The 13,277-nt window shown below is 38.8% G+C and overlaps 1 protein-coding gene across 2 annotated transcripts in view; it reads left to right on the top strand.

Annotated features, from left to right (window-relative positions):
* The window catches only part of EAPP (E2F associated phosphoprotein), a 29,700-nt gene that overhangs the window by 1,125 nt on the left and 15,298 nt on the right, over nucleotides 1–13,277 (top strand). The window contains exons 2-4 of one of the 2 annotated variants that reach the window (XM_026513577.4): nucleotides 3,780–3,961; nucleotides 4,976–5,071; nucleotides 6,606–6,723. In XM_026513577.4, coding sequence (XP_026369362.1) covers nucleotides 3,780–3,961; nucleotides 4,976–5,071; nucleotides 6,606–6,723 — 396 coding nt within the window. The remainder of the gene's footprint in view (nucleotides 1–3,779; nucleotides 3,962–4,975; nucleotides 5,072–6,605; nucleotides 6,724–13,277) is intronic. The other variant, XM_026513579.4, reaches the window with a different exon arrangement.

Here is a 13,277-nt window from a genome sequence, read left to right as displayed (position 1 = left end):
CCTGTCCATAATCTCTAAAACATTCTGTCCAACAAAGCTTTCTGTGAAACTGCCCTTCCTCCAATCATATTATCCTGGGGAGGGGTTGTAGGCTTGGGAGATCGAATTGCTGGGAAGATTCTCTTGCGGGGAGTGAGGATGGATTCCAAGATTTCCTGAGAGTTGCAGGTAATGGGTCTGGTCTGTGAAAGGAGAGAGATCGATTAGTAGGCCTCCCTTAGTAATTCAGTTTGATTGAAATATAGCAGTACTTCTGGAACTTGAGTTATTCAGCTATTACCATCTCCATATTTACCCGCGCTATAACTTATTTAATATTTTCCTTAAGATTTTTGTAGTTAAATTTCTTTCTTCTTTTTTTTTTTTGGGGGGGGGGTTTAAGTTTCTTTAAAGAAGTTCTGGAATTCTGTGACAGTTGTCACTGGTAAGGAAACTAAAGATAAATACTATGAAAATGAAACTGTTATTAGACAGTGTTGCCTGCTCAAGGCTCTGAATCCGGTGCTCGTCGTCCTAAAAAGGGAGATTGGAGAGATTCAAGAGGTGTTGAAGAGTTTTCTGTCAGGATTTGATTTTACCCTACTTATAAGCTAATATTTTATAGCCTATTCATGGAACCTGGCAGAAGATATGAGACTCCTGGGTCAGAGACTGCTCACAGCGCAGGCAGCATGAGCTTCATGATGGTGTTGTTGCTGTGACTTCCTAACTCCTACTGGGGTTGCACGGAGAGGCCCAGGTGGATGCTACACATTCAGTGGGTTGCATCATGGCTGAGGACCACTTGAGCTTGGAAAATCCACTTCTTTTACAGCAGTCAGTAAATAAGCCTGCTCTTTCTCCTGGAAAGAGACATCACCTTATCCCTCAAGGTTGCACACTGCAAACATAACCCAGAGAAATGGCCTGGGTGGAGAGTGGTGAGAACCATGCGTTCTTGACACACTCAACAAGAATGTACATGGCCCATACTGTATTGCCTCACCTAGCAGTGCTAAATGCTGAGACTTCTCTTGAAATAATCACAAGGATTTGAGAAAATTTGTAATAAAAATAACTTTCTTGCCTTGTGATTTAATCTTTTTTTTTAAAATTAAACCTTATTTTGAGGTAGGTTCACATGTAGTTGTAAGAAATAGTATATAGAAAAAAAATCAGTGAATTGTATATTTAAATTCATGAATTTATGATAGTAAATTATGCCATAAGAAAAGTTAAACAAAAATAACACAGAGGGATTCTGTGTACCCTCTACTCAGTTTCCCTTAATGTTAACGTTAGTAATTTTAGTATAATATCACAACTGGGGTAACCATTAATATGGCCAGAATATAGGACATTTTCATTACCACAAAGATCTCATTGCCAGCTTCCTGTCCTACCATGCCCTACTTAATGCTGGTAACCACTAATCTATTCTACACTCCTATAATTTTGTCCTTTTAAGGAATATTATATAATTGGAGTCATGCAGTATGTAACTTTTGGGAATTGGCTTTTTTCGTTCAGAAGAGTCCTCTGGAGATTCATCCACATTGTTGTAGGTATCAGTAAATCATTCCTTTTTTATTGCTGATGACTTTAACGATTGTTTTAACCGTTTCCTTATTGAAGGGCGTCTAGGTGCTTCTCGTTTTGACTCTTGTGAATTAAACATCTATAAATATTCATGTATAAGTTTTTGTGTGAATGTAAGTTTTCATTTCAAATGTTGGGATAAATGCCAAGAAGTGTGATTGGTGGGTTTTATGGTAGTTGCGTGTTTAGTTTTATAAGAAACTGTCAGGCTGTTTTCCATCGTAATTGTATCATTTTAGATTGCCACCAGCAATGACTTCAAAGTTATTTAGTGGCCTGTCTATCCTTGTACTCCTTAAGATAATCTACATTCCACACTTTGGAAACACTGGAATATAGGATAGATCAGAGTTTCTCAGCCTCAGTAGCATTGACATCTTAAATCAGATAAGTAAGTCTCTGTTGTGGGAGGCTGTTCTGTGCACTGTAGAATGTTCAGTATCCCTGACCCCTACCCACTAGATGCCAGTAGCCTCTCCTCCCACCTCCTAGTTGTGACAATAAAAAATGTCTAGCTATGGGGCACCTGGGTGGCTCAGTGGTTAAGTGTCTGCCTTCAGCTCAGGGTGTGATCCCAGGGTGCTGGGATCGAGCCGCATCAGGCTCCCTGCTCTGCTGGGAGCCTGCTTCTTCCTCTCCCACTCCCCCTGCTGGCGTTCCGTCTCTCGCTGGCTCTCTGTCTCTCTGTCACATAAATAAATAAAATCTCTGGGAAAAAAAAATGACTAGCTATGCCATATGTTCCCTGGAGGGCAAAATGCACCCAGTTGGAGACCACTGGTGTAGTTCACGGGTGAGAGTAAGGTTGGAGAGATAAGTTGAAACCAAATGGGAAAGGCTCTTTTTGAATGCTGTGTTCAGAGATTTGGCCATGGATGATTTCTTTCAGAATTGGGTAGTAATGTAATGAGAGTTCTTTAGGACTAACATTGTGGCAGCAGGATTAAGGGTGGAATGAAATAAAGGAGTTTGGGGAGATCCTTAGGCTATGGTGGGACAGGCATCGTTAAGAGGACCCAAATGAATATAGTGGTAAAGGAGAAAGGGGGTATGTGGGTCAGGATGAGGGATGTTAGATGGGGAATTGTCTTGGGAGTGGAATCTGGCTAAGGCCTCTATCATTAGCAAAATTGGTGTAAATTGCATTTTTGGATTTACCTTCTGCTGGAGGCTGAAAAGCATTGTTCTAGAGGAAGAAAATAGAGAAACAAAAACCAGGGGTAGTCTGTAACTATTCATCAGACCACGAATAACTGAACATTTTTTTATGAACTATTGATTGTATTAAAAATATCTTAGGTGTTTCATTCATTTTGATAAGATTTTATTCTTTCTGATATCTGGTTTAATTTTGTTGTTATTGATAGGAAACCTAAGTGCAAAAGGCCAAGTAAATTGGTAGTAATTGCTCAGGAGAATTTGTAATATAATTTAACTTTCTCTTTATAGTTCTCTGTAGCATTGTGCCTTTAAAATTATAACATCTAATTACTATCTGTTAACATTTTGTTTGGGTAGATTAGCTATATATTGATTACATGTATTAAGTTTTATTTAAGTACTCAGAGTTTTAAAAAACTCCCAGTTTTGTGAAGTAAACTTTTTATTGCTGATGGAATTATGAATTGGTGCAGTACTTTTGGAAAACAGTGTGATAATTCAAGAAGTTAGAAAGATGTTTTTATGTCTAATTCTAGACATTTATCCTAAGGAAATCAACAGAAACAAACTGCATATACCCTACAGAGATATTCGTCTAGTGTAATAGCAAAGAGTTAGAAATAATGTACAGCATCTATAATAGGAAATGTTATGCAGACATTAGAAATATATTTGGAAATATGCCGAAGTGGTTGATCTTTCTTGTTTTTTAAGATTTTATTTATTTATTTGAGAGAGAGAGAGACAGCGTGTGTGGACGCTCATGGGGAGGGCAAAAGGGGAGGGAGAAGCAGACTCCCTGCTGAGCAGGGAGCCCAATGAGATCATGACCTGAGCTGAAGACAGACGCTTAACTGACTGAGCCCCTCCCCCAGGTGCCCTGAGAAATGGTTGATCTTTAAATGAGAATAGCTGTATGTAATATGATACATAAATGCAACCTTGTAAAACTTAAAATTGTTGGGCAGTGAGATGATGGGAGTTTTAAGTTATTTTCATTCTTTCGTATTCATATGTCTTATGATTTAAATGCATACTAGTTCTGAAGATGAAGTGGATGTGCTTTTACATGGAACTCCTGACCAAAAACGAAAACTCATCAGAGAGTGTCTTACTGGAGAAAGTGAATCATCTAGTGAAGATGAATTTGAAAAAGAAATGGAAGCTGAATTAAATTCCACCCTAAAAACAATGGAGGACAAGTTATCCTCTCTGGAAACAGGTAAACTTTTAGTTAGATTTTCATGTCGATATGTTTCTAAGCTCCACAAGGGCAGGAACCTTTACGCTTTGTTGTGTCAGCAGCACTTTGAGTAGGTGCTCAGTGTTCATTGAATGAATGAATACGTGTGTTTGCAGCTTGAGCATAGTTTTCTTTGATGACCAGTGAAGAATTTTCCTGTGTTGTTGAAATGACACTATTTAGTATTGTTTACTTGCATGATTTTCTTTTGTGATTTTTGACGCCAGGATAAAAAAAGACACACAAGCTTATTGTGGTATTTTTAGGGTTATATAGCACTGCTATGGCAGATTGAATGATAGGTCACCACAAATTCTTGTCTCATTTTAGTAAGTAATGAAACATACTTCATTTTGATACTTTGTTTTTATGTAAAGTGTTCCTGACCCAAAAACTGATTTGTGCCTCAGCTTTGGTTTCCATGTATTAATTGTTAGGAGCTGAAAGCATGTGTAATAGTACTAATAAAAGTTAAAGCAGATGTTAATGGAGAGGAAGAATTAGGGACACAGGCATGTGATGACATGAATATAGTCTGAGTCATGGCGCTAGGCACAGCTGAGGGGAGGAAGTGTGTGTCCTTGAATCATGCCCCCTGCCCTCTGTAGGGCTCTTATCCTCTTCCCCCTAAAGTCCCTTACAACGAGTTGTTTATTTCCTGTTCTCCACAGTGCACTGCGTGGCTGAAAGGTAGAGATGTGTATGGTGGCAACCCAGCAAAAGGCTATTTTATCGAATTAGGTTTGTGAGAAGGGTCAGAGAAAAGTGTTCTCATGATTTGGAATACTTCATTACTGTAATTAACAATTATAGTTCTCTGTAATCGCATAAGAGCACAGAAATTCAGTAAGTCAGTGATGTGAAAGTATTTTTTCATCCAAATGAGATTGGGAATGAGTTGATATTACTTTGAGGTGATGGAAGAATATATTGAGTTTTTTTTTCTTGTCAGTTGTGTATGGCTTAGTCTGTAAACTGCCCTTATGTAAATAGGGTCTTCCTCAGGAACTGGAAAAGTTGGAACAGCTCTCACAAAGTACTATGATGATATATATTTTGATTCTGATTCTGAGGATGAAGACAGAACAGGTAAGTAGCATGTTTACCAGGTTTAGTAGTTACAATTTGTAGAAAAAAGGTTTACCTAACAATTATTGGATATTAGAATTTCCCTCTGAATTTTATCTTTTAAGAAATTGGAGATTTTTGATATGAAAACAAAAGCAAGAATTGATGAATAAGAACAGATGGGAATGCACATGTGAGGACATGGGACCCGCAAGGGTGCTGCATGGGCATGGCATACAAGGGGAGAAGGGACTGTGTCCCGACTTAGTCCTGACTTCCTCAGGGTCCTTAAGGTTCCTTAGCACGGCAACATTTGCTTTCACAGCTGCAAATAGTTTCTATATTTTTATAGAAAATATAGAAATTTATATATACTTTATATTTTGCAGAAGTTTTTCTAACTCATTGCTTTTTTATCGGTTTCTCTGTTCTCTGGAATTGATTTTGTATAAAATTTGAACAAAGGTGAACATAGAGTTAAAACTAATTTAATTATATCAGTAACTACACTGGAATGCACAAGTAACACATTTATACGGTAAACAATTCGATGCTCAATTGACTGTGCCACCCAGGCACCCCAAGAAACAATTTTATATTTTTATATATTATTACCTAAATATTAACCTACTTAAGTACATTTTTAAAAGTCCAGTGCATGTGGATAACTGTAGTGGTTTTTCACTTTTTTTTTTTTTTTTAAGATTTTATTTATTTTAGAGAGAGAGAGTCGGGAGGGGCAGAGGGAGAGAGAACCTCAAGTAGGCTCACCCTGAGCATGGAGCCTGACATGGGGCTCAGTTTCATGACCCTGAGATCATGACCCAAGCTAAAATCAAGAGTTGGATGCTTAACTGACTGAGTCACCCAGGAGCCCCTGTTTTTTTCCACTGAATTTTGAAATATTTGTATTCTGATTTTTTTTTTTGAAGATTTTATTTATTTATTTGTCAGAGCACAAGCAGGGGGAGCTGCAGGCAGAGCAGGCAGAGGGAGAAGCAGGCTCCCTGCTGAGCAGAGAGCCCAGTGCAGGACTCGATCCCAGAACCCTGGGATCATGACCTGAGGTGAAGGCAGATGCTTAACCGACTGAGCCACCCAGGCACCCTGAAATATTTTTATTCTGATTTCAGTAGCATTTTATATATGGGAACTTGTTGAGAATTTATAACATCAAAAAGTTTCTGATCTTGGCTTACTTTGCGTGGCCTTTCTGAGGCTGAATTCTCACTATTGGAGTTCAGTTCTTGAGATGAACATTATGTTTTTTGTGAAGAAACAATTTTTTCCTCCTCTGTCATCTTTATTTTAATGCCTTATTAATTGGACAAAAACTTTATTTGGAGGAATAGTTAAAATTTTTTAAGGAAAATAAACAGAAAAAAAATGTAGCTGAAATTCTGTATTAAAAATGTGTGTGCTTTTCTTTTGTATTTAAAATATGATAAATTCTGTCTTATGCCTAATTTAGTGGATGTCTAAATAAATTAAAAAATAAAGAAGTGTGTGCTTTAGACATGATACCTAGCCATATGCTTAACATTTTCAAAATTAGCACAGGTGACCAAGAAGAAAAAGAAAAAACGACACAGGATTCCAACAAATGATGAGTTACTATATGATCCTGAAAAAGATAACAGAGATCAGGCCTGGGTTGATGCACAGAGAAGAGGGTAAGAACTTAACTTTACATATTTAGAATCTTTAGAGAAAAATGATTAAAAGATGATTTTCACTACATTCACATTTTTTTTAAAGATTTTATATATTTGTCAGAGAGCGAGGGAGAGGGCGAGCACAAGCAGGGGTAGGGGCAGAGAGAGAGAAGCAGGCTCCTCACTGAGCAAGGAGCCCGATGTGGGACTCCATCCCCGGACCCCGAGATCATGACCTGAGCCAAAGGCAGATGAGCCGAAGGCAGATGCTTAACCAACTGAGCCACCAGGGTGCCCCTACGTTCACATTTTAAATGTATGTGTATGTGTTCATACAGACATACATAAAACAAGAATTTTGAAAAGAAACTGAATTGCTTATTTTGAAAATTACCAGCAAATTTCAGTCAGATGATTTGTTATTTTTTTAATTTTTCTAAAAGATTTATTTATTTTATTATTTTTTTCTTTAAAGATTTTATTTATTTATTGGACAGAGAGAGACACAGCGAGAGAGGGAACAGCAGCAGGGTGAGTGGGAGAGGGAGAGCAGGCTTCCTGCAGAGCAGGGAGCACGATGCAGGGCTCTATCCCAGGACCCTGGGATCATGACCTGAGCCGAAGGCAGACGCTTAGCAACTGAGCCACCCAGGCGCCCCAATTTATTTATTTTAGAGAGAGAATGAGTTTGGGAAGGAGAAGATGGGGAGAGAGTTTTAAGTAGACTCTGCTCTGAGAATGGAGCCTAACGCAGGGCCCCCATCTCACGACACGGAGATCATGACTTGAGCTGAAACCACGTGTCCCATGCCTTGGTTGATTATTTTTAGTAATACTGTTGTTGACTTCAAACTGGTGGAGTCTGTCAGTTGATTATTTTTAAAAAAACTGTTGTTGACTTCAAACTGGTGGAGTCAGTCTCTCCATTCAAGAAACAAAGCTGACTTTTCTCAAATAGACATAATTTAAAATTATTTGGAGATTAAACATTTATGTGGATGAAGAGTGGATGTTACATTTAACACCTAAATTGTTCTTTTTAACTATTTACAAATTTGATTTTTTAAAGATTTTCATGAACAGTGTTATGCAACTACTACCTCAAATTTTTTTTTAGTAATATTTTTTATTATGTTAGTTACCATACAGTACATCCCTAGTTTTTGATGTAAAGTTCCATGATTCATTACTTGCGTATAACACCCAGTGCACCATGCAATACGTGCCCTCCTTAATACCCATCACCAGCCTGTCCCATTCCCCCCCTCCCCCCCTGAAGCCCTCAGTTTGTTTCCCAGAGTCCATAGTCTCTTATGGTTCATTCCCCCTTCTGTTTACCCCCCCTTTCTTCTTCCCTTTCTTCTCCTACCGATCTTCCTACTTCTTACGTTCCGTAAATGAGTGAAACCATATGATAATTGTCTTTCTCTGCTTGACTTATTTCACTTAGCATTATCTCCTCCAGTCCCATCCATGTTGCAGCAAATGTTGAGAAATCGTTCTTTTTGATGGCTGAGTAATATTCCATATGGACCACATCTTAATCTAGTCATCTGTTGAAGGGCATCTCGCCTCCTTCCACGATTTAGCTATTGTGGACAATGCTGCTATGAACATTGGGGTTGGGGTGCATATGGCCCTTCTCTTCACTACGTCTGTATCTTTGGGGTAAATACCCGGTAGTGCAATTGCTGGATCATAGGGTAGCTCAATTTTTAACTTTTTAAGGGACCTCCACACTGTTTTCCAAAGTGGCTGTACCAACTTGCATTCCCACCAACAATATAGGAGGGATCCCCTTTCTCCACACCCTCTCCAACATTTGTTGTTTCCTGCCTTGTCAATTTTTGCCATTCTAACTGGCGTAAGGTGGTATCTCAATGTGGTTTTGATTTGAATTTCCCTGATGGCTAATGATTTCGAACATTTTTTCATGTGTTTGTTAGCCATTTGTATGTCTACATTGGAAAAGTGTCTGTTCATATCTTCTGCCCATTTTTTGATTTGTTTGTTTCTTTTGTATTGAGTTTGAGAAGTTCTTTGTAGATCTTGGATAGTCTTTTATCTGTAGTGTCATTTGCAAGTATCTTCTCCCATTCCGTGGGCTGCCTCTTAGTTTTTTTGACTGTTTTCTTGGTTGTGCAGAAGCTTTTTATCTTGATGAAGTCCCATGAGTTCATTTTTTCTTTTGTTTCTCTTGCCTTTGGAGATGTGTGATGAAAAAAGTTGCTGTGGCCAATGTCAAAGAGGTTGCTGCCTATGTTCTCCTCTAGGATTTTGATGGATTCCTGTCTCACATGGAGGTCTTTTATCCATTTGGAGTTTATCTTTGTGTATGGTGTGAGAGAGTGGTCAAGTTTCATTCTTTTGCATGTAGCTGTCCAATTTTCCCAGCACCATTTATTGAAGAGACTGTCTTTTTTCCACCGGATGTTTTTTCCTGCTTTATCAAAGATTAGTTGCCCAAAGAGCCGAGGGTCCATTTCTGGGTTCTCTATTCTGTTCCATTGGTCTATGTGTCTGTTTTTGTGCCAGTACCATGCTGTCTTTGTGATCACAGCTTTGTAGTACAGCTCGAAATCCGGCATTGTGATGCCCCCAGCTTTGTTTTTCCTTTTCAACAATTCCTTGGCGATTCGGGGCCTTTTCTGGTTCCACACAAATTTAAGGGCTATTTGTTCCAGTTCTTTGAAAAATGTCATTGGTATTTTGATCGGGATGGCATTGAAAGTGTAGATTGCTCTGGGTAGCATAGACATTTTAACTATGTTAATTCTTCCGATCCATGAGCGTGGAATATTTTTCCATCTTTTTGTGTCTTCTTCAATGTCTTTTAAGAGTGATTTGTAGTTTCTAGAATTATAGATCCTTTCCGTCTCTGGCTACGTTAATTCCGAGATAACGTATAATTTTTGGTGCTATTGTAAATGGAATGGATTCCCTAATTTCTCTTTCTTCAGTCTCATTGTTCTTGTATAGAAATGCAACTGATTTCTGAGCAATGATTTTGTATCCCGCCACATTACTGAATTGCTCTATAACTTCTAGTAGTTTGGGAGTGGATTCTTTTGGGTTTTCCATGTAGAGTATCATGTCATCTGCGAAGAGAGATAGCTTGACTTCTTTGCCGATTTGGATACCTTTTATCTCTTTTTGTTGTCTAATTGCTGTTGCAAGGACTTCTAGTACTAAATTTGATTTTTTAAAGATTTTCTTTCTTTATTTGAGAGAGGGAGTGGCAGAGGGAGAGGGAGAAGCAGACTCCCCACTGAGTGGGGAGCTCTATATGGGGCTTTATCCCGGTACCCTGGGATCATGACCTGAGCTGAAGACAGAGACTTAACTGACTAAGCCACCCAGGTGCCCCACAAATTTGATTTTTTAAAAAATCGAGGTGACATTCGCATAACATAAAATTAATCATTGAATTAATTTTAAATTAATAATTTTAAAGTAAACAGTTCAATGGCATTTAGTATATACACAGTGTTATGCAACTACTACCTCAGTTTTTCAGACCATTTTCATCTTCCCACGAGGAAATGCCATAGTTGTTTTCCAGGTTGATTTTATGAAGGCTGATTTGTCATGAAACTAAAAGGTAGGCGGTATACCACTGTTACCTGGTGCTTCCCTCACCGGGCTGTGCCTCAGAATCACCTGGGTGGGAAGAATGAAATGCAAACCCTGGAGTCCTACTCTAGGAAGCTTTGATTCAGCTAAGGTCGTAGGGGCCACGATGGTAAACCCTTGAAAACTGAACAACAAAAGATAAATCAAGTATTTTTAAGTCCAGAGAGAATTTGATGTTATTGAGTGTTTGTACCTTACCTTGTAGCCTCCAGTCTCCTACTTTGTTCTTTTTTCTTCTTCCAGTTTTACCCATGTACCACTTCCTCCAGCTGCCTCTTATATTTATTTAATGAATATTTTTTTTTTTTTTAAAGATTTTATTTATTTATTTGACAGAGAGAGAGAGAGCCAGCGAGAGAGGGAACACAAGCAGGGGGAGTGGGAGAGGAAGAAGCAGGCTCCTAGCGGAGGAGCCTGATGTGGGGCTCGATCCCAGAACGCCGGGATCATGCCCTGAGCCGAAGGCAGATGCTTAACCGCTGTGCCACCCAGGCGCCCCTATTTAGTGAATATTTTTTGATTACCCCCAGTGTAAAATGAACATTTTGAGTGTTATGAGTGATACTGAGATAGTTAAGGAAATTACAGTGTAGCTCTTGATTCTGGTAACAGAATTTGTCAGTGAGGTAAGATGGAATGTATTTTCATCGTTCTATAATCTTTAAAAAAAAATTTTTTTTAAAGTAAATTCTACCCCCAACATGGGGCTTGAACTCAAGACCCCAAGATCAAGAGTCAAATATTCTACCATCTGAGCCAGTCAGGCACCCCTTTTGTTATATAATCTTGAGAAGAAATAACATTTTATTGGTTTATTCACATTACTGCATCACACAGTAGTTGCCTCTTAAGACCACAGAAACCAACTTAAAATAATGAATTCACTACATTTTCAGTGCCGCAGGGGCAGTGATCATGCCTGTCTTGTTCCAGACATCTTGCACTTTGTTGAATGGGCACTCATTAAGTATCTATTGAATGAATAGGTTACTTTCTTGGGTCTGGGTTTTGAAATCTGCTACGCATTGGAGGGATTTAACAACAGTTATAAATATGTACCACATGTTTTCAGTATTTTTCCCCAGAGACATTTAAAGAGTTTGGGAAGTAATGCCAAATGATTTATATCTTTCGTTGTTCGAATTTTGGGAGTTTACCATAAGTCTCTTTGAAGAATATATACTTGTATACTTTAATACCTTCATAAGTAGATTTGTGCTATATTTTTGCAGTCCACAAATGTTTATTGAACACTTACGTACCAGACACTGTTCTAGATTATTGAAATGCAACAAGGAACAAAACAGACAAAAATCTTTAAGCACTTAGAGCTTACATGCTTCCTTTTAAAATGTAGCTTTACTGGGTTTTTCAAATTAATAGACTTTGTTTATTTAGATTTATTTATTTATTTATTTGAGAGGGAAAGCACACGTAGGGGAAGGGGCAGAGGGAGAGAATCTCAGATGACTCCCTACGGAGTGTGGAGCTCAGTGCGGGGCTTGGTCCCATCACCCAAGAGATCATGACAGAAGTCGAAACCAAAAGTTGGACTCTCAACTGACTGAGCTACCCAGGCGCCCCAAGAGACTTTATTTTTTTAGACTAGTTTTAGATTTACAGAAAAATTGAGCTGGTAATATAGAGTGCCTGTGTACCCTCCCACAACAACAACACACACACACACACACACACACACACACAGTTTCACCTGTTATTAACATGTTAATTAATATGTGCATTTGTCACAATTAATGAACCAGTATTTATACATTATTATAAGCTAAGGTCCATACTTTATTTGGATTCTCTTAGTTTTTACCTACTCTGCATTTTCTATTCCAAGACCCCATCTAAGATACCACGGTACTTCTAGATGTCATGTCTCTTTAGGCTCTTCTTGGCTCTGACAATTTCTCAGACTTTCCTTGGTTTTGGTGACCTTAACAGTTTTCAGGAGTACTGGTCAGGTATATTGTAGGAGGCCACTCTATTGGAATTTGTATGATGTTTTTCTCATGATTAGACTGGGATTATGGGTTTTGGTGAGAAACACCACAGAGATAAAGTGCAATTTTCTTCACATTGGAATCGAGGGCACATACCGTCAACATGATTTATGATTGTTAATGTTGACCTTGATCGCCTTGGTGAGGACCTGTTAGGTTTCTCTACTATAAAGTTACTCTCTACTCCTCCTTTCCGTACTGTACTCTTTGGAAGAAAGTCACTCTGTGCAGCCCAGACTTGAGGACTGGGGAGTTATGCTCCACTTCCTTGAGGGGAGAGTATCTTTGTAAATTATTCTTCCATATGGTAGATTTGTCTGTTTTCCCTCCCTCCCTCCTTTGCTCCATCCATCCATTCATTCATATCAGTAGAGACTCACGGGTATTTATTTATACCTTGGGTTATAATCCAATACTGCTTTATTTTGCTCTAGTTGTTTCAGCTTTGGCCATTGGGAACTCTTTCAGTTGGCTTTTCTGCCCCCTTGACACACCTACTTCGTTGTTTCTGAGCACTTCCTTACTTTCTGGCAGTACAAGATGCTCCAGGTTCATTTTGTATGCCTCATTCCTAGAATCAGTCATTTCTCTTAGGAGTACTAGTTTCTTTTATTGGAGGGGTAGCATTAGAAATCAAGATCTCTGGGGTGCCTAGCTAGCCCAGTGGGTAGAGCATGTGATTTTTTTTTTTTTTTTTTTTTTTTTTTTTTTTTTTTTTTAGGGAAAGGGAGAGAGAGGGCGGGTAGGGAGGGGCAGAGGGAGAGAGAGAATCTTAAGCAGGCTCCATGTCCAGAGTGGAGCCTGACATGGGGCTTGATCTCACAACCCTGAGGTTATGACCTGAGCTGAAATCAAGAGTTTGACGGTTAACTGACTGAGCCACCCAGGTGCCCCAGAGCATGTGACTCTTAATCTTGGGGTTGTTAGTTC

Source organism: Ursus arctos, unplaced genomic scaffold (assembly GCF_023065955.2).
Source record: "Ursus arctos isolate Adak ecotype North America unplaced genomic scaffold, UrsArc2.0 scaffold_37, whole genome shotgun sequence".
In the NCBI taxonomy this organism is placed as follows: domain Eukaryota; kingdom Metazoa; phylum Chordata; class Mammalia; order Carnivora; family Ursidae; genus Ursus; species Ursus arctos.
Note: the sequence above shows the minus strand (reverse complement) of the source record. Positions and strands in the feature narration are given on the sequence as shown.